This window comes from Zonotrichia leucophrys, chromosome 6 (assembly GCF_028769735.1).
Source record: "Zonotrichia leucophrys gambelii isolate GWCS_2022_RI chromosome 6, RI_Zleu_2.0, whole genome shotgun sequence".
NCBI classification, from domain to species: Eukaryota; Metazoa; Chordata; class Aves; order Passeriformes; family Passerellidae; genus Zonotrichia; species Zonotrichia leucophrys.
In genome coordinates this window covers 22,790,748-22,809,241 of record NC_088176.1, presented here as the reverse complement: position 1 = coordinate 22,809,241, position 18,494 = coordinate 22,790,748, and the positions used below count along the sequence as shown (strand labels likewise).

At 37.1% G+C, this 18,494-nt stretch overlaps 1 protein-coding gene across 6 annotated transcripts in view; it reads left to right on the top strand.

Annotated features, from left to right (window-relative positions):
* DLG5 (discs large MAGUK scaffold protein 5) overlaps nucleotides 1-8,767 on the top strand; it is a 96,290-nt gene extending 87,523 nt beyond the window's left edge. For 4 of the 6 annotated variants that reach the window (XM_064716278.1, XM_064716280.1, XM_064716277.1 and 1 more), the window contains 7 exons: nucleotides 1-171; nucleotides 495-691; nucleotides 1,389-1,532; nucleotides 1,720-1,847; nucleotides 2,607-2,716; nucleotides 4,479-4,588; nucleotides 6,925-8,767. In XM_064716278.1, the coding sequence (XP_064572348.1) occupies nucleotides 1-171; nucleotides 495-691; nucleotides 1,389-1,532; nucleotides 1,720-1,847; nucleotides 2,607-2,716; nucleotides 4,479-4,588; nucleotides 6,925-7,028 (964 nt within the window). In that variant the 3' untranslated portion in view covers nucleotides 7,029-8,767. The remainder of the gene's footprint in view (nucleotides 172-494; nucleotides 692-1,388; nucleotides 1,533-1,719; nucleotides 1,848-2,606; nucleotides 2,717-4,478; nucleotides 4,589-6,924) is intronic. The other 2 variants (XM_064716281.1, XM_064716282.1) reach the window with 2 other exon arrangements.
* Nucleotides 8,768-18,494: the final 9,727 nt, after the last annotated feature.

The window sequence follows — 18,494 nt, the reverse complement described above, 5'->3', positions numbered from 1 at the left end:
AGCACTTTATGACCGTGTGGCAGAGATGGAGCAGGATTTAAGCTTTAAGAAAGATGACATTTTGTATGTGGATGACACTCTACCACAGGGAAATTTTGGTTGTTGGATGGCTTGGCAGCTAGATGAGAATGCTCAGAAGCTGGAAAGAGGACAGATTCCCAGTAAATATATGTAAGTGACCTCAGTTACAGGATTCATCTTTAAAAAGTATTTGTCTTTACAAGTCTGACTAGTGAGATGCATAAAAGACTTGTTTGCTTCTGTTCTTTCTGGAAGATGGTAATACTTAGATATGTCATTTTAAGGATGGCATTCTTTAATATACATTGAATTATATATATTGCTGTGTCAAGTTGGTTTTAATGCTGCTAAACAGTAAACTAGAAAAGACAGTGTCCTGGGGCACATCAGGCTCAGCATCACCAGCTGTGATACTGTCAAAAGTATTAAAAATGTAACTTTAAATACCAGCCATTTTGTGTGTTTTATTCTAGGATGGATCAGGAATTCTACAGGAGACACAGCATGTCTGAGGCTAAAGATGAAAACAGTTCATCTAAGACATTGTCAGCAGCAGCAAGGAGGTCATTCTTCAGAAGAAAGCATAAACATAAGCGAAGTGGTTCCAAAGATGGAAAAGATTTATTGGCTCTAGATACAATCAGTACAGACTCAATTCCTTTCTTGGATGGCAAGTACCTTTGTTATACTTGGGAGGGTTTTGCCTTTACTTCTCTTTCATTTTTAAGAAGGTGTAGCACAGCGCAACAAATAATGTTACTTTCTAATTGCTCTGAATACAAATGGTGATCATTATCTCCAATAAGAAATTTTTTTTGTATTAAATTACAGGCCAGTGTGTTTCAAAATATTTTCCTAATTTCTCCCTGAACCTATTAGCATTACTATTTCATTTGGAGAGGGAGATTTTTTTATGCATGGTTTTGATATTTCTTTCAACTATTGAATTTCAGTCCAGGTTGCTTAGTCTAGACAGAAATCCTGTGCACCACTCAAAGTCTTCTCTTTTATTTCTTCACTCCTTTAGAAAAATCACATTGGTTACAATGCTTACTACCTTGTAAGAGCTCAGCAAATCAAGCCAGATATATCAAATATTGTGTATTGTTTACACTTTTAGAGATGATTGGGGAAGGTGAGGAATTCAATTTTTTTAATTGAACAACAGGTTCAGTTAGAAAAATCTCTAGTTTCAGCTGTCAAGTGGAAAAACTTCAATAATGACTGACCATATTTTGTATTTTGCCATCCCTTTGCCATCCCTTGCAGAGGAGGTCTTCTCATAATTCTTATAATGATGCTTCTGCTATTTTGATGAATGCCTGGAAATGTAAGCTTTTACAAATAAATATCTTCTGTGTGTGTAGATTCTGCAAGTTTGGCTTATCAGCGTGTCCAGAAAGTGGACTGTACCTCCCCTAGGCCTGTTCTGATTCTAGGACCTTTACTTGATGCTGTGAAAGACATGCTGGTCAAAGAATCCCCTGGAAAGTTTTGCAGATGTCCCCTTGGTAAGTGTGCCAATACAGCTATTTTAGCCATGCGTAGAATACACAGTAGTAACATCTGTATAAATCAACAAAATGTCAGCACAAAGACGGATAACACCCCAAGAATCTGGCTTTGCAGACCTTGTCGTCTCAGCCTTTTTCTGTGCCTAAGGAACAGTAATGAAAGGGGCTCTCTTCTGTGCAACAGAGGTTATGAAAGCTTCCCAGCAAGCCATAGAGCGGGGTGTGAAGGATTGTCTGTTCATCGATTACAAACGGAGGAGTGGACATTTCGATGTGACAACTGTAGCTTCAATAAAAGAGATAACAGAAAAGGTGAGTCAATTTTAATGCTGTAGTTCTTTGTACAATTTACATACTTATGTTGGGGGGTGGAAATTATGTTAGCAGTGTCATCCTTTAAGATATTCAGGGAACTGTTCCGCAGGTTGCTAAATAAAGTAAAACTTAGCTTACTTTTGCATGTGACTATTTAAAATGAGCTCACCTTTATAGAAACTAGAAATGTTCTTATTCTTTTACAGTATTACTAAATAAAGTTAGAAATAATGTTCTTAAATTCCATGCTCTATCACCTCCAAAAAAAGGATTTAATTTTTTAAACTATTCCATTTAATGCAATCATATAGAATATAAACATCATCATAATCCTGGAGATGGATGTTTACCTGATGTCTGTTCGCTGCTTACAGTTTTCAATCAAACCACATGGAAAGTCCTACTAACACTTGTGTTTGCTTATGATTTCTGAAAGAGAAAATTAATAGGAATATTTAAACTTTGAAAAAGTGTAATGCATATATTTCAATCTAAGTTTTCATGCGATAAGTTCTTCAAGTATGTTTTTTTCTATCAATGCATGCTTTTGGTACTGTGAATGCTATTTCTTGCAACTTTTCATCTATTATCTTTTGTTATAAATCCTTTGGGTACAATTTGCTCAGTAGTCCCAAAATGCTATATGTATGGCAAAATTGTTGGGTTATGATTTAAGTAGGGGAAGAAATGGGGGATTTGCATGTGTGCTTGTGCTTTTTAACTGAATGAGTGTTTTGCATTTACATTTGATCTTAGGATTGTCATTGTCTGCTTGACATCGCTCCTCATGCCATCGAACGGCTCCACAGTGTTCATATCTACCCTATTGTAATTTTTATTCGCTACAAAAATGCTAAACAAATCAAGTAAGTCTGTGAGGGGTATAGTTCAGGGATGTTTATTCTACCTTAAAATAAGTCTAAGTTTACCTTTATTGTTTATTTCATCCTAGCCATTTTAAATCTCTTAGGACAGCCAGGGAGATCGGCTCAGTTGGTCAGAGCCTGGTGCTAATAACACCAAGGATGTGGGTTCTATCCCTGTATGGGCCACTCACTGAAGAGCTGGGCTCTGTGATCCTTCTGAGTCCCTCCCAACTCAGAACATTCTGAGATTCTGTAAAATGAGGAAAATAGTCCTTATAAAATCCACTATGAGGTATAGGGTCTTAACTTCATTTGGGTTGCATGACAATTAAGTGAATCTATCAAAGAAATCCATAGAGACCAAACTGAGTTTCCTCTAGGGGGATCTTTCCTGCTAACCTTTGTGGTACATTGTAAGATTGATATGGGCAAGATCCATTGACATGTTGACCATGAGAAGGAGCTGCTCTTCTCCTTCTTAGAAGGGCCAAGAGTATGGGTGCAGTGCCAATTGATTCATAGCCAATTGATTCATAGCCTCAGCTTTCCCACCTTCATTCTCCAGTAAACAAAGCAAGGAAAGTCCCCTTTTGCCACATTGTGCATATACTGTGGTCTTCTCAGGCTGTGTTCTTTCAGTAATTGTGAAATTCCTGTTTGAATATAGCCAGGAACAGAGCACAGGACGAGCAAATGCCAGTCCCCCCCCTCGCCGATGTTTGAAAAAGCCTTCACACATTTTGATAGATTGATTTGGCAAGAAGGGAAATCATCTCCCAACATGAATATTGAGGAACATTTTGCTAAAAAATCTTATACTTGTGCTGTCTTTGTATCTAAAGTTGAAGACTTCTTATATTATTAATCTGTAGGCAAATTTGACTACTATCTATTTCATAAAGAAGATAAGTATCACTAGTTTAAAGTACAAACAGGACATAGAGCAATGAGGTGTATTTCATTACCACTATAGGATTGTGATAAATGGAACTGTCATGTCTTGACCACCTTTGGAAGTGAAATTGTGACCATTACAGCTGTTTCCTTTTTTTGGAAAGGGACAATGGTCAAACTAGTCAAGCAAGGATTTCTGACAGTCATCGGTATAAGTCGCACATTTTGTCTGCCTGTTGTGTGCACCAAAAGTTTGTCCAAACACTCTTTTTGATATAGCACAAGCTCTGTTGGCATTCTCAGAAATGCACCACAGCAATGATAGGTTAGTTTAGTAATTATGTTTTTAAGTAATTATTTTGGCATTTGTATTTCTCTGTTTTTTCATCTTTTATTTTCAAGAGCTTGTGTAATAGAAAAGAGGCATCTCAAAAATGTGTCATAGATAGGATAACATGAAAATACTAACTTTACTTGGTGCTTGATACTTCACAAGCCCTTAGAAGAGTGATACTTGTGCCCAGCTTTGTGTAAGGAGTACTGGCATGTATATGAGATGATGATCCAATTTATATGAACTGGATAAACTTATATTCTTTCTTCATCCACTGCCTCCCAGTCTCTGAAACTTTAAAGAAATACCACCTTAGTCTGAGAGCACATAAATTTATTAGCACTGAAATGATCCTGATGACTGTTGATGCTGCTGAGACACAGTAGATGGCACTCTGGGCCTAGGAGTCTGCTTGCGTGTGAATTAGCCTTTCCTGTTTGCCCAACTAGAGGCACTCTTTTCAAGTCCATAAAAAAATTACTCTTATACAAGGTGTTTCTTTTTTTTTTCTCTTTTGTTTGTTTATTTTTTCAGAGAGCAAAAAGACCCAATCTTCCTGAGGGACAAAGTTACACAAAAGCATTCCAAAGAACAATTTGAGACAGCTCAAAAAATAGAACAGGAGTATAGCAAGTACTTTACAGGTTAGTATTTAATAAAACTTTCAGTAGGAACACAGTGGTAATTTAATCCATTTGCATTTTAATTCAAGAGATCAATGTCCTTTCAATGAGCAGCTTGGTTTTTTCATTCTGCCTTCCCTTTTGACTAACTCTTATTCTCTTATTTTACCAGAAGAGGAAATGTCAAGATAGAAATCTCCTTTCTTCTGAATATTAGAATCTTATGATCTAAAGAGATTCTGAAAAGGTTTTATTACTAGCCAGTAGTATAGAAAGTATGGTCAGGATTTGATGATTTCACATAGTGTTGTCAGTGTTATACCATGTAAGGAGTAGAAGAGTTTTCTAAATTGTGAAAATCAATCAAAACAACAGAAACTCCTGGTAGTTTAAACTAACAAATTATAATTTCTAAAGGTCCTTTCTAAACTCAACCTCCCTTCTGTTATTGTGTGATTTTGATTTGTGAGACATACTTTAAATGTTTCAACAATGGAAAAAAAATTGTCCAAGGCTTCTTGAGCATGCATTGGAATTTGGAATAATTAAATTCAACTTTAGAAGCCTTTTTAACTTCATAAAATTATGAAATCAGTCTTGGATTGTAGTATTTTTACTGGAGAAAAAAAACTGAACAGTGTTTGGAGATTCTCTGTTCATTTCAGAGTATATTTCCCTGTGGTTCCACATAGCTGGAATTTTATCCCCACTCTTTTGAATGTATCTTGATGTTCGTAGCAACAAAATTTAAAAAGAACTAACACCCTATTAGCCAAAACCTAACTTTTCATCTCCTGAACAATGGGATTCTTACAAAAATATTTTGAGGCATAACTGCCAATGTGGAGAGACAAAAGGGTGTGTTTAGCTTAGAGCTCTCTCAGTGGATCCTGAGAGAAGCCATGTGTTCTCAACAAAATGTTATATAATAGCCATATAAATGTTTTTTTACATGGTGCATACTAAACCTACAGAGAACTTGACATGCACATGGCCAAATTACATCACCACATGTTATCTTTTGCTTCTTGTTTAGGCATTTGTGGCATTTTAGTCTGAGAGTCTTATGTGTGTCTTCTCACATGCCCTGTGGGAAGGGCCTCCTTCTGTTGGTGCCTCTGTGCTGTGGGCTCCAGCTGTCATCAGCACTTCCAGATGCTGGTAGTCAGAGAGGGTTGGTGTTCAAATTGCACTGCCATTGAAGTTTGTTGAAGTTATAATACTGTACATGAAATAAGCCTGTAGATAGTATCTAGATAGATATAGGCATGGTTTATCTATTAGGTTAGTCATGGGGCTATAGGTCATACTCTTTAACTGCTTCATGGAGTTCAGTTTTTGACTAATGACTTTCAAGTTGGCTTTGTTTCCTCTACCAAGTTGTGAATACAGTGTGTAATCTGAATCACTTCTTGCCTGCCGTTTGTCATTTTTCGTAGACCTTTTCAGTTACTGTGTTCTGTATCCGAAGTCACCTGACATGATTAACTGTAGTATATATTGCAGTGCCAGATATTATATATTTGTGTGACATCGTATTTTCTCTTCTCAAAAAGAAAAATTATGCCTTAAGCTGTGTAAGACTTTCCATAATTTTTCAGCATTAGTGTTAGCTGCAGCCAGAGGCTTTGCTGGCTAACATATTTCTTAAGTCAAAAAGTTCCTCCGTTTTTAAGTATTGAGGACAGTATGTTGTCCTCTCATATGTCAGTGGTGGCATTTTACTTTTTATGTTTAGCAAGGGTAGAATAAAAGGTTTTCATTTATCTTGTGAATTGATTTTCAGGGAGTTGCTTGCTGTTGGCGTTTTGTTCCTTGAATCTGGTTGACGATAAGAATTGGAGTAGCAACCACTGCTGTTTTATTTAGCTCAGCAATCTGTGAGCTGCTCATAATTTACTTCTAATATTTGTAAATAGTGTCTAGTTGCTACAGCTATAGTCTCTATGTATATTACCCCATAAATAAAAAACTCTTAACACCACATGTTGAACAGAGGTTTATTATAGCAGGTTCTGACCATCTTTAGACTTAAACTTTGCCACCTGATGCCTCTGAAAATAGTACATGGAGGCTACTTACAAAACAGTTGTCTTAGCTGATTATAGCCATCAGTTCCTTGACTTCCCTGGATTGTTTTAGGAGCTAGCAGAAGAAACTGTGTATTGAATGCTTGACCTCTTTGCTCTGTTTATTTTTTTTAAATAGAGACATGCATCTGTCAGATGCTGAGTTGACTTGCTTAATTCTGATCTGTTGATAAACACTTCGGAGATAAATGCAGAAGACTGTTCTTGGTAATTACTCATAACTGTTTGCTCTCATCTCATTTGTATGTGGGGTTTCCTTTTCTGCAGGCATTGTCCAGGGAGGAGCCCTTTCAAGCATTTGCACTCAGATTATGACAACTGTCGACCAAGAACAAAACAAGGTCCTGTGGATCCCAGCTGGCCCACTGTAGATTTATTTTGCTGTGAAACTACTTTCAGATGTAAATAACCAACTAACTTTCTACCCAACGGACTCAGTTCATTTCTGTCTTTATAAAGATATCCATAAGTGATTTCTGTTTTGTGAAGGGGAATGATAACACTGAACACACGAGGACCTGACGAGGCATGTGGGAAGGGTAGATCATCACTTCACCGAGCTTGTCTCTCACATTGTACGTGTACACGACAGGTTGTCACGAGGGTGGTGACCTGTGTGTACTTGTCCATGAGTAATGAATTTAACAATGCTGCAAAACCCTGTAGAATGACACGTTTACAAAAACCTTTTCAGAGTATTTGGTTCTTGCTGTTTACTTGAATGTCGTTTTGTTTTGTTCTTTTTTTAACTCTGTGTCCTTTCACTTAATGAGGTAACTCTCCAAAATGGAGTGAAATTTCTTGGAATGAGAGGACAGTTTATGCGCAATGTGACTCTTAGTTACAATTTTGACCATTTCTAAGCACATTGTTGACTTGACAACCAGGTAATAATGTGGGATTGAATCGGTACGTCTTGGGAGTAAGCTCAAAAGGAAGTACACTCCTACACAGGGCAGACCACTGTTTGTATCCTGTCAATGCTTGTCTGTCAAAGATGTCGTTTCTTGTTTTATGCATGAAGCTAATATTTAAACATCATAATGTATCTAAGCAATCCAAGTTTAACATGTGTTGACAAGTAATAATTTTTGGTTGTTGGGCCTGGATTAAGTACAGGTGAGGTAGAGTTATAAACTAGGCCTAGCATGCTGTGTTCTGTCACTTTTAGATACTGTAAATATGGAAAGCTTATGTTGGTGCAATTTTGCAGGGTAATTCTTAAGCTTTGTATTTCAGTGTGTAGCATTCACATAGACTGTTTTTATTTAAGAGCAGACACAGTTTTAGGGCTTTGGTTAAAAGCCTTTAGAAAGGTACTAAATTGTTAGTGTTTTCACTGTCAAAAAATAAGTGATGGTTTAGTTTTGGTTGCAATACTTATTTACCTGTTGTACCAAACTCTATTATATCGGTTCCCTTTTTGTTTTTTTGCACTTCTGACTCTGTGTTCCTAACACAGGTTTTGTACCTGTTTCTTCTGTCTCTTGTGCCATGTTTCCTGGGTACTGTATTTTAATTGTTTTTAAAATATTATTTGAGTAGACTCGCTTCTCAGTCACTGTTTCTAACATTTCATTATGTAGGGTTTCTAATTTTACACTACAAGCTGTAATTTTGCTTCTGTTTGCAGCTTTTATAATTAAAAAAAGGGATTCTTCACAGTTCTTCAAGAAAGATCTGGTCCTAAATTTAAATTCTGTTTTACAGTTGGTATTTTATAGTTCAAAATACTTTTTATAGTATTTATGTAGTTATACACTATATACAGTGTTCTGAACTATAAAAACATCTAAAATATATGTAGTATTATACCATACTATTATAATACTGTATATATAAATTAAAAAATATTAAATTGAATGGGTTAATTAGTAGTTGAAGTACTTCTCATGGTGAGGGACAGAAGCTGTTTTTTGTTTATCTCAAATTTTTGTTTGTTTTGTTTGTTTTTTAAAGTTCGAGATCATAGTAGACTCCAGTGGTACAACTGAAACAGACAGGTACTGTTCTGACATGGATTTTTCTGTACTAAATGAAAATGTCACTTTGTATCAAAAAAAAGTTGAAGAAACTGATTGCTAAATAAAGTTCAATTTCTGTAACTTGACTTGTGTGTAACGGGTGCATACAGCTCATGCTCTTCTTAACCGTGTTTAGTTGAGTCCTCATATGAGGTTTGAATTTCTGACTAAAATTGGTATACCCACCTGATAGTTTCAAATACCCACCTTGAGAAGAACAAGTTTGTTTTCTGCTGTTGCCTATCCTTGGATGTATAAATACCAGAGATGTTCACAGACTGTACAACCCGAGAAGTTAAAAAATGTTAACACAAACCAACATTTATGTTCTGGCCCATTGTTGTTAAGGATTTCAAATGGAGATGCAGCTGATTTGGATGGAGGCTTTAACTGAAGAATGAGTCTATCACTGATATTTTCAGGGGAGTGTCACTGGGGAAAAGTGAGAATATTTGCTCAAAGGCACATTGTAGAATGCTCTCAGTTTTTACACTTGTGACAGTCCAGTCTCTTTTGTTCATTGAGTTATGCAAAAGCCTAGGGAAGATAATTATGTACTAACTTTTCTGCTTTATCAGTTTCTTTATTCTCAGATGCCAGATAGTCATCTTCAGCATGAACCCAGGTTGTGGATGGACAAGTCTTGTAATCTGCACAACTAGTAATAGCCTTTAGTCATAAGGACTTGCACCTTACCTGCTCTTGAAAAAGCCACACCATGGTAACAGCATCTAATAGGGGATGAAGAAAATGAGAACAGGCAGGTTCTGGCAGGTAGGTGACAGCCATACATTGCATATCTTCTGAGCACAACCAAGTAGAACTGAAGTCATGAGTGAACACTAGGAGGAGATGCCCTTAGCTCAGATCAGGAGTTTCCTGATATACCATGTTCTTTTATAATATTACATGCCAGACATAGATTTAGCCCTTGTTCTGGAAAGAGTAATTCTGCCCAGGTGTTTAAATAAAGAATGTAGTTATGTGGATATTTTTAAAGGAGTTGCAAAATAGTAACATTAGAAACAAAAAGTCTGAAAATTTCACCCTTATTCTTACAAGCCACAGTTGGGCATTTGTGGCTGCAGGTAGAATTAACTAGAAATAAAAATCTTTGAACTTTATTTTTCCACAGCTAAACTGACATAAAAATGTCTAAAGATACTGCAGCCCATATATATGATTTGTTGTTGACAAACATCTACTTCCTTTCAAATCTCTACATTCTGTTCACATTGACCTGAATTGCAGGGCAAGTGTTTGCCTGATCCAAAATTACCCTGTGACAGCTGCCAACCTCTCTGCCTCAGACAAGGGTTCTTTTTCAGTGCCTGATGAAGTTGGAGGCCACATCCTAACCTTTTGTTGTGAATGCAAACATTGCCTTAAGCAGTCTTGAACAGCTCTCCTAGGTCTGTCTCTGGTGGATGTATTCGTGGTTAAAATACCATCTTGTAATCTTTTCTAGACTTATGTTCAAGACTCCATGTAATTTCTACAATTCTGTGCCTGCACTTCACATGGACAGCTTCTGTTAAAGTAGACTGACACTAGAGAAATATGCACTGGCTTGGAAACTAAAGAGAATACCATGAGAAATACAGATACCCACTAGAGCAGACTTTGGTCTTGTGCAATAGCTAGTGAAGGCTCCAGAACTGCAGCAGAAGCTGAACAGCAGAAAAAGGGTGCTTGGCCTCTTGTAGATTTTCTTAGGGTGCTCTGCCTGTGACTGTGAGAGTTTCTTACTCATTTGATTGGGTTTTTTTCCAATGTAAACTTGTGTGTCGTTTTGCTTAGAAAATGGCTGAAAAAGTACATTTTTGATAACATCTGGTAGTAAACTTATTAGCTGTTCAGTTTGTCATTTCTCTTTGAATACAAATATATGCTTTTGCTAACACAACACAGATGATGTGAGCATGAATCCAAAACCCAGGTGAACAGGGGATCCTATTACTTAGGTGTGAAAGTACCAGCTTAATCTGGGATTGGTCAGCTCTGTTTGCACAAACAATTCCTTACAAGTTTTTGTAAGAGTAGTTGTTTTTACAGTATCTATAATTTTAGGTGAGGACTGGAGCTTTATATTTAGACAACTTCATCAGTTGTCTGTCTACATGGATCCTTTTCTTGAGGCAAACTGTGGTTAACTGTGGAAGCAGACTGTGACTAAAGTAATTTAAAACATTTTCAGTTCTGCCGTTATCTTGTACACTTCCAGTGTGGAAGATGTTTTGGATGATTTAATTTTTTAAAAAATATTTATTTAATCTTATTACTTAACTCACTTGAAAAACAGTGAGAAGAGGTATATTAAAGTTTTTTCAGATTTCCTTAGATCTCATTTAATTAAGCAATTTTAATTAATTTTCCTCTACAAAATGCACCTGTTAAAGATGAAGAGGTTTTATCCTCCTGTGTGAAGTGTGAATTTCTAGGTAATATTTTTAACACAGATGTACACACAGGTTTTTAAAATATGAGTCTTTGTTCTAAAAATTTTCAGATTCTAAAAATGTAGGAGGGAAAATGGAAGAGATATAATAACTGTTTCAAGAATCAAATCATAAAAATCTTAGTACTATATAGCCTAGTTACTTCATATTATGGGGAATTATCTCTCATTGATATGTTTTATTAACAGTACGTCATATGCTGAATGTGTGTGTTCACCAAGATATTTTCTGTGCCTACCATATTGAAGAATATAGCACCAAGGGCTGAGGAAGCTTTCAAAGATGCAGTATCTTAATTTTTCCTTCACTGGCTCACACTTTCAAGTGTCCAACAGTGCTGCTACTGCTGCTAGTTAAGAAAAAGAAACTACCCGAGCCTGAAACAACAATGCCCCCCCAGCCCGGCCAGACCCAATGCACAAAACAAAACAACTCCTTTCCCACCAAACCCCATGTCCAAAGCGGCCAATTCAGCTTTTTTATGACTTCACGTCCTTCCTGTCTTCCTGAAGATATGTGAAAATTTCGTATAAAAAGAAAGACAGTGGTTTACTCTTAATTCACAAATATCATATTTCTCCAGAATTAGAAACAGGTCTGTCAAAATGTTAAATTCTTTCAGCAGCTTGGAAAAAATTTGTTTCTTGATAAAATGACACTTATATTTGCAATAGCTTTTTTTAATTTCAAGTTTTTTCAGTGCAAATGTTAATGACATTCCTTATGTAATATTCCCTATGCCCTTCCTCTGAAGGCAGGGAATGATCAGCTTTCTGAAGATGATGACTTTGATCTTCAGAGTAAGTGACCCTTTTTTTTTTTCAACTTTTGTACCTCATTTTGCTGCAGATTAATCTTATCTTGTTGGCAATAACAGCAATCAGTTAAAATTATCTTTATTCCTTCATTTGACAAATCTGTTTGGTCCACAAATGCTTACCATTTGAGTTCAGTAGTTAGCTCAATCATCAGATTTTTTTAACCAAGTTGAGATGATATTTGTAGCCCAGTGGGATAAACGTAAGGTATTAGGATTCAAGCTTGTCTTTTTGGCTGGTTTAAGAAATAAAAGGCTGAAAATGCTGCTTTGGTTTTTTTATCTAAATACGTGCAAAGAGTTTAAATGTAAGTTTCATAGTTTTGTGATGAAAATAACTGTTAGTTATAACATTTTGAGAGGATAATTCCAGCAAACTCAGCCGAAAGAACCTCAGGTAAGAGAGAGAAAATTGTCCTCTGCTGTGAAAATAGGATTTAAGAGTGCCAGCAATTGCTCGTATCATTATAGTAACAAGTAGGTTTGTGATGCAAAGATGAGTAAGTGCAATTGCTGAAGAAACCAAACACATGGAGCTGAATTCTAGAAAGGTGATGAAAACTGCATGTCCTCAGCAACTGCCAGGGTTGGTCCCGTGGTGGCAAACGTGTATCACTTTTATCTGGGGTTGGCTGAACTGTATGGCTTTGGAAGAGCTTCTGGCTGAAAATATATTTCTAGCATTCAGATGAATTCTCATACTTTTATACCCTAACTTGTGCTATATTAAAAAATGTGTTGTTAATAGCTGCAGTTATAATGTGATCTGTTGAAACCTGCTCTGACTGAGTTTCAGTTCAATTATTTAGAACTCATTTGTCAGGGTGGCACCACATATTTCATGCTAGAGTGACTGTTTTACAGCTGCAAAATAATTCAAGTGAAGTTGTAAAAATCAATTGGACATCCTCCCCTCCTCCTGGTCTTTACATGGCAGTTTCCCTCAGAGCTGCAAGTCTTGAACTGCCATGAGTTCACTTGAGTTCCTGTCTGATGTTGACACTACTCTACTGTCCTGCACAGTGATCAGAGCTGTTCCCTGACAGTGTGGGGTGAGGAAGCACTGAGTCTTTGCCTGGGTTAAATCTAGCAAAGTGCTTCCAGTTCTGGCTCCATAGGGCAGTTCTGTGCCTTCCAGAGCCAAAATGGGATTTCTGATGGGCAATTGCTGTGTTTTCCTTTCAGCAGTCCCTTTTCTGCTATGTAACCATACAGAGACATCAAGTTTTATCAAGTGCTCTGTGAAATTGTTCTCAGGTTAGGAGTGAGGTTGCAGTTTGTGAGAGCTCTGTTAGTGAGACATCACAAGCTTTCCCCTTCTTTTACTGTTACACGTGGCTTCAGTTTCCCTTTGCTTTCTACTCTTTCTATCTGTAGTAGATAAATCTTCTTTCAAGGTGTGTCCCTTATCCAGTGCAGCCTTTTCTGTTTGCCCTATTCCTTGCTTTATGCTTCACTTACACATCTAAACTCTCAAAAGATTTTTTCCATTGCTGATGCAACCTAATCCCTCCCTTCCTCGCCCTGTTATCTAATGCTGAAGTATTTTGGGACATTATGTAAAGTCTGTTTGGTTCACAAAGCATACTATGTGGTTGTGTATTAATCACTGGTTTGATTTTAAACGCTTCTTGTCCTCGCTGTTGATGATCTCGTGAGCATCAGTGGCTGATCCACTCCAGCATTCAGCAGGCAGCAGTTTCAGGTAATGTTTTAGCAAGGTCTGCGTGTCTGCACTTTCTGAAAGTGATGCCTTGCTATGTTTCCAGCAGTGTCAGCAGTACACTTGTAGCAGGACATACTTGATAAGCCACAGAAGACAGCTTGAGAAAGTCCACAAACCTGCCTTAAGATTGCGTGACCTCTGCTGGCTTACAGAGGCTTCAGTGTTTGGATTGATTTGGATTTCTCCCTGTACTATTCAGATTCTGTGATTAGCCAGCACTGACTGGTAAGGCATGTGGAGGTACAGCTGAACTGATTTGCTGCAAATTACTGAGATCCACAAATGGTGCCTGACCTTCACTAGAAATGAACTAATATTAGTCTAATTCTAACCTGCTTTGCTATCACATAGAATATTACTGGAGCTAAAAGAGGACAGTTTATAAAAGAGTTCTGAAACACTGAAATTTGCCAGAAGTAGCCATTTTTATCTTGTTTCTTTTCCACCCTACTCTTGCCCTAAAGCCCAGCTTTTAGTTTACACCCTCTGTAATGTCAGCCATTTCGAGATACAGGTAGTCTGTAATACACAATATAGTGGAAAGAACAAGAGCTGCAACAAACCACTATTTAATGTTTCAAGTCATGGGCCCTTAAAATCGTTTTTCAGTTCTCTTAGTTGTAAAAGGAGCCACTCAGAAAGATAAATCCTTTCTTGAAACAATTAAGACAGTTTTCAAAGTTATTTTCTTTCTTGCTCTCAGTGCTCTTATAATGAGGCTTTTAATATCTGGCTCCCTTATTTTTAAAAATCTGATGTCCAAACCAAAAGCATCTGTGGCACCTTAATACTTGTTCCTGTGAAAATACTATTTTAGCATCTCTGCCTCAGGGTATGTACTTCATTATGTAGACTGCTTTCAACTTCTGTTTTATCAGATGTAAGCCTCATCTATTTCAATTATTTTGGATTTACGACTTTTTGTTACCCCCTGCTATTTATGGGATGTGGTTTTTTGTTTAAATAAAGGGTTTTTTCCATCATAACCCATCATCCAGATAGATGGTGTGAGTCCATGGTTGTACAGTCACTCTAAACTGAAGCGTCCTGTTTCTCAGTGGGGAAAAAAGTTGGGCCAGCTAAGCTATCCACTGTGGGACTGCCCATTTAATGTATTTATGTTCCTGTGTTTTGTAAGTGGAGCGTTTTTCTCTCTTTTTTTTTTTTTTTTTTTGGATAAGTTTTAAAAATCTAATTCTGCAGATACCACACGCCCCAAGAATGTGTCTTGAAAATCAGAAAATCATCGGTGCTATGGATGAGTAATTGACCAATATATGGATTTTTAGTCATTGTGAAAAAAAAAAAAGGCAAAATAGTTTGGAGTGAAGCTGGTGAGTCACATAAAATCCACAAATCCCTGATGCTCTGTTTTCAATTATTTAGCCTTGTGTTTAATTGTAATATACCTGCCTTAAAAGGGTGTTATTAGCCTGAAAGTTACATTTGGAAAATAAAAGCTTTGAAATGGGATACTTCATTTAATAAGCATTGAAAAGAGACATTCCTGAAAAGGAAAGCTGTTCTGTTCCATCTAGGTATTTACTATTTTCCTGAAAAAAGATCAGTAATTTCTGGAAAAGAAAGTACCCTTTAAAAGATGCCTCAAGCAGGCTAATGAAAACAGGAGTTATACTACATAATTACTCTTTGTTCAAAGTTGTGCTTGTGGATTTTTTCTATGTGTAGTACAGAATGTAAAGTGATTAGAGAAAAAAATTATTTCTGGTATGTGAGAGAGAATAAATGTTTATTTTCACAGTGTGCTAATACAGCAGTGCAGAAACTACAACAGAAGAAAAAGCACTAAAAAGTATTTCTTCAGCAACATGTGGAGTATGACTTGCATTTATCAAATTATTCTTTTAAAATCTGAGAACCTGTCCCTTGATGCAAACTTACACATCGAACACCTCTGACACACTATTCGTTTTAGAGTTACAACATCTCATTTATAGTCAATTCATGTTGTATATAGCACTGATTGTTTTTCTTGCAAGATTAAGAGCAGAGTTTTCAACTGTCTTCCTCAAGGTCACAAGCCTGGCAGTAAATTCTTCTCTATTTTTTTTTTTTTGTTTTGTAAATCATGAAGTACTTCACTAACAAAAAAACTTCAAACAAAAAAAAAGTAGCACACAAACATGCTTAGGTTTATGAAAATCAAATTATATGTATTCTAAGACAATTTCTTCCATAAGACAGAAAGTATCAGCAAAATCAATGGTGAGAACTTGCAGCCCTAGTGAAGACTCTAAATCAGCAGCTGCCAGACAAGGCATGGAAAAACAAAGTAACTGAATCTTAATGTATGTGGCAGTCTATAATGCAAAATCAGTGGGATTTCAAATATTGGTGGTTCTGAGGGGATTGAAAAGTATTGCATATTGCTTATCTGTAGATCCAAGATTTCTAGTGTGTTAAATTCTGACACCTATTATGGGCTATTTTATAACAATCACTCTAAATTGATGAAGGCATACTAAGCCTTGTATGGCCACGGACCTTTAGTTGAGACCAGACAATAATAATCTAGTCTCTCAAGTATGCAAAAAGCATGAGAGAGCATCAGGCTCACTGGCTTAGTGTCAAGTCCTTCTTATAAAAGGTATGACTTAAAATGGAAAGCCTTTGTGACAGTTTATGCAGACTAACTTAATGTGTATAGCCTGTGCAGACAGTTATTTTCCACCTATTTGTGAATACACGACCTAGAATATTTGGCTTTAAACATAGAGGGATGCAGAGAGTTTTGTTTAGTCAAATAAATACTTTCCAATATTTAACCGATTTTAATTTATGGGGAACAGATGGTTTTTCTTCATTAGTAATTGTTTTTCCAGAAGATAAGCTTGTATTCAAATTTGTGAGGATTCATGAGCTCTTTATTTTAAGTTAAGCTCTTTGTTGAAACCACTAAACTTTTTAAAAAATAAAAGAACCGGGAGATTTTTTTCAAGCTTCCAAATCCTGTTAGTTTCTTATATTCTGTTTTTTTCTTAGAGGCAGAGACTTTCAAACATTCTGTTGCACTCTTCCTTGGAAGGAAAGTCTGTAGGTGCTCCTAGGATGCAGGCACAACAGAAGCTCAGTAAAACTGCCTCTGCTTTTAACTCAGGTAAGATGCAATGGCATCGATGAGGATTTCAGATGCAAGTCCTGAAAACTCTTTTGAATCCACCTGTGACTAAAATTAAGTGTTCACAATTTCATGAAAATGAAAAGGTTTTGGTGCTGTTTTGGGACTAATGAATGGTTGGATTTTTATGTCTGCATACTTGTCCCACTAAAACAGACACCTTGCTCCCTGCTGTAGGAGCAAGAATAGGAGCTGAAGCCCATCACACTTCAAATGCCCCTGTCAGAAGCATATTGTGAAGTTCTGTCTAAAGTATATTCAGTATTTTGAGTAATGGAAGCAGTAGCAGGCAATTTTAACCCTCATAACTGATATGATTTGACAAGGTTTTCACAGCAGAAGTCACTGTTGTATAAGCCTTCACAGATACAGTGCTTTTCTCATTATGGAAACATGTACAGCTTGAGTAGCATTTTCCTTTTATGACATATTCAGAGCTCTCTGCAGTCCTTTACGGTGTATTCATACAAATTTAAAGAGGAAGCCCTCTTAGGCACAAGTTTGACATACCAGTTTCTAGTTACTTGGACCTTGAGCTTTTAATTTCCAAGGTCCAGAATTCAGTGATAACAGCATATTTCCCACTGACAAGATGTACACTTTCAGGTACCAACTTCCAAAGTTAGACTTACAGAATTTCCCTGTACTTGATAAAACTACAGAGTTGCATCTTCTTTTGTTTAGCCACCAGAGTAAGCAATGCAGTCATTAAGTTGTCAACAAGCTCCTCTGCCATGTGTTGCTGTCTTGTACCGAGCGCATGCAAATCGTCCCAGTGCCTCCCGAGAAGCCTCTACGTGTCTTTCCTTCTGTGAGCTGTGCTGGGCTGTGACCTTTCACTTTGGAGTTCCTTTATTCAGGTTACAGACGACACCTCTGTGTGCAGGTTTTGAAGCTGTGTGTGCCTGTAGCAGTGCTAACCTCTGCCATCAAAGGGCACGAGGAGCAGGCTCGCAAGGGCGAGCGTGGCTGCGCTCCAGCTCTGCCTGCTGTGCTTGCTCTGTACATTTTGGGCTGCTGCTTTTGAAGGGACTGAGACACTGGCTGTGTTTCTTGCTTCTCTCATCACCCTGCTAGAGGCCCCAGAGCCCCTGTCTGCTACACTTTACTTTTTCATTTGCTTTGACCCAATGGATGTGCTGTAAAATTACCTGTGTTTTACAGGTGTCTTACCTGTCTGCATTAGTACAAAATCTCACTTTAGAGAGAAGGGATGAGGCAGGGAGGTAAAAGAGTGCTTAACTGTTCCTTCAAACAGGAAAATAATTAAAACAAGCTCTTTAACAGTGAAATTCTCTGTGAAAGGCAGAGCACCATGTTCCCAGGTGTGATTGCAAGGGCAGGGGTGGGAGGTTTGTTTGAGTGCCTCTGGTTCTTGAAAGAGCTTGTATTTTATCCCAGAAGATTAGGCTGCATAAAAAGGATTCTATAATGTTTTCTTACAGATATCATACAGATAGGAAGTTGCATCCTATTTTACAGACAGAAAGTTGCAAGGCAAATAAAGACCAGGTTTGAAGAAATCATGTGGGATTTTTAAAATATGGCTAATAAAAAGTTCTAAATGATGCCATAAAGAGGAGAGGCATGTTAGAGCTCTAAGCATGTAGCTTCTCCAGAGAGCTGTGCTACACAAAGCTGTGTGAAGTGTCAAACTACCTGAAGTGTAGCT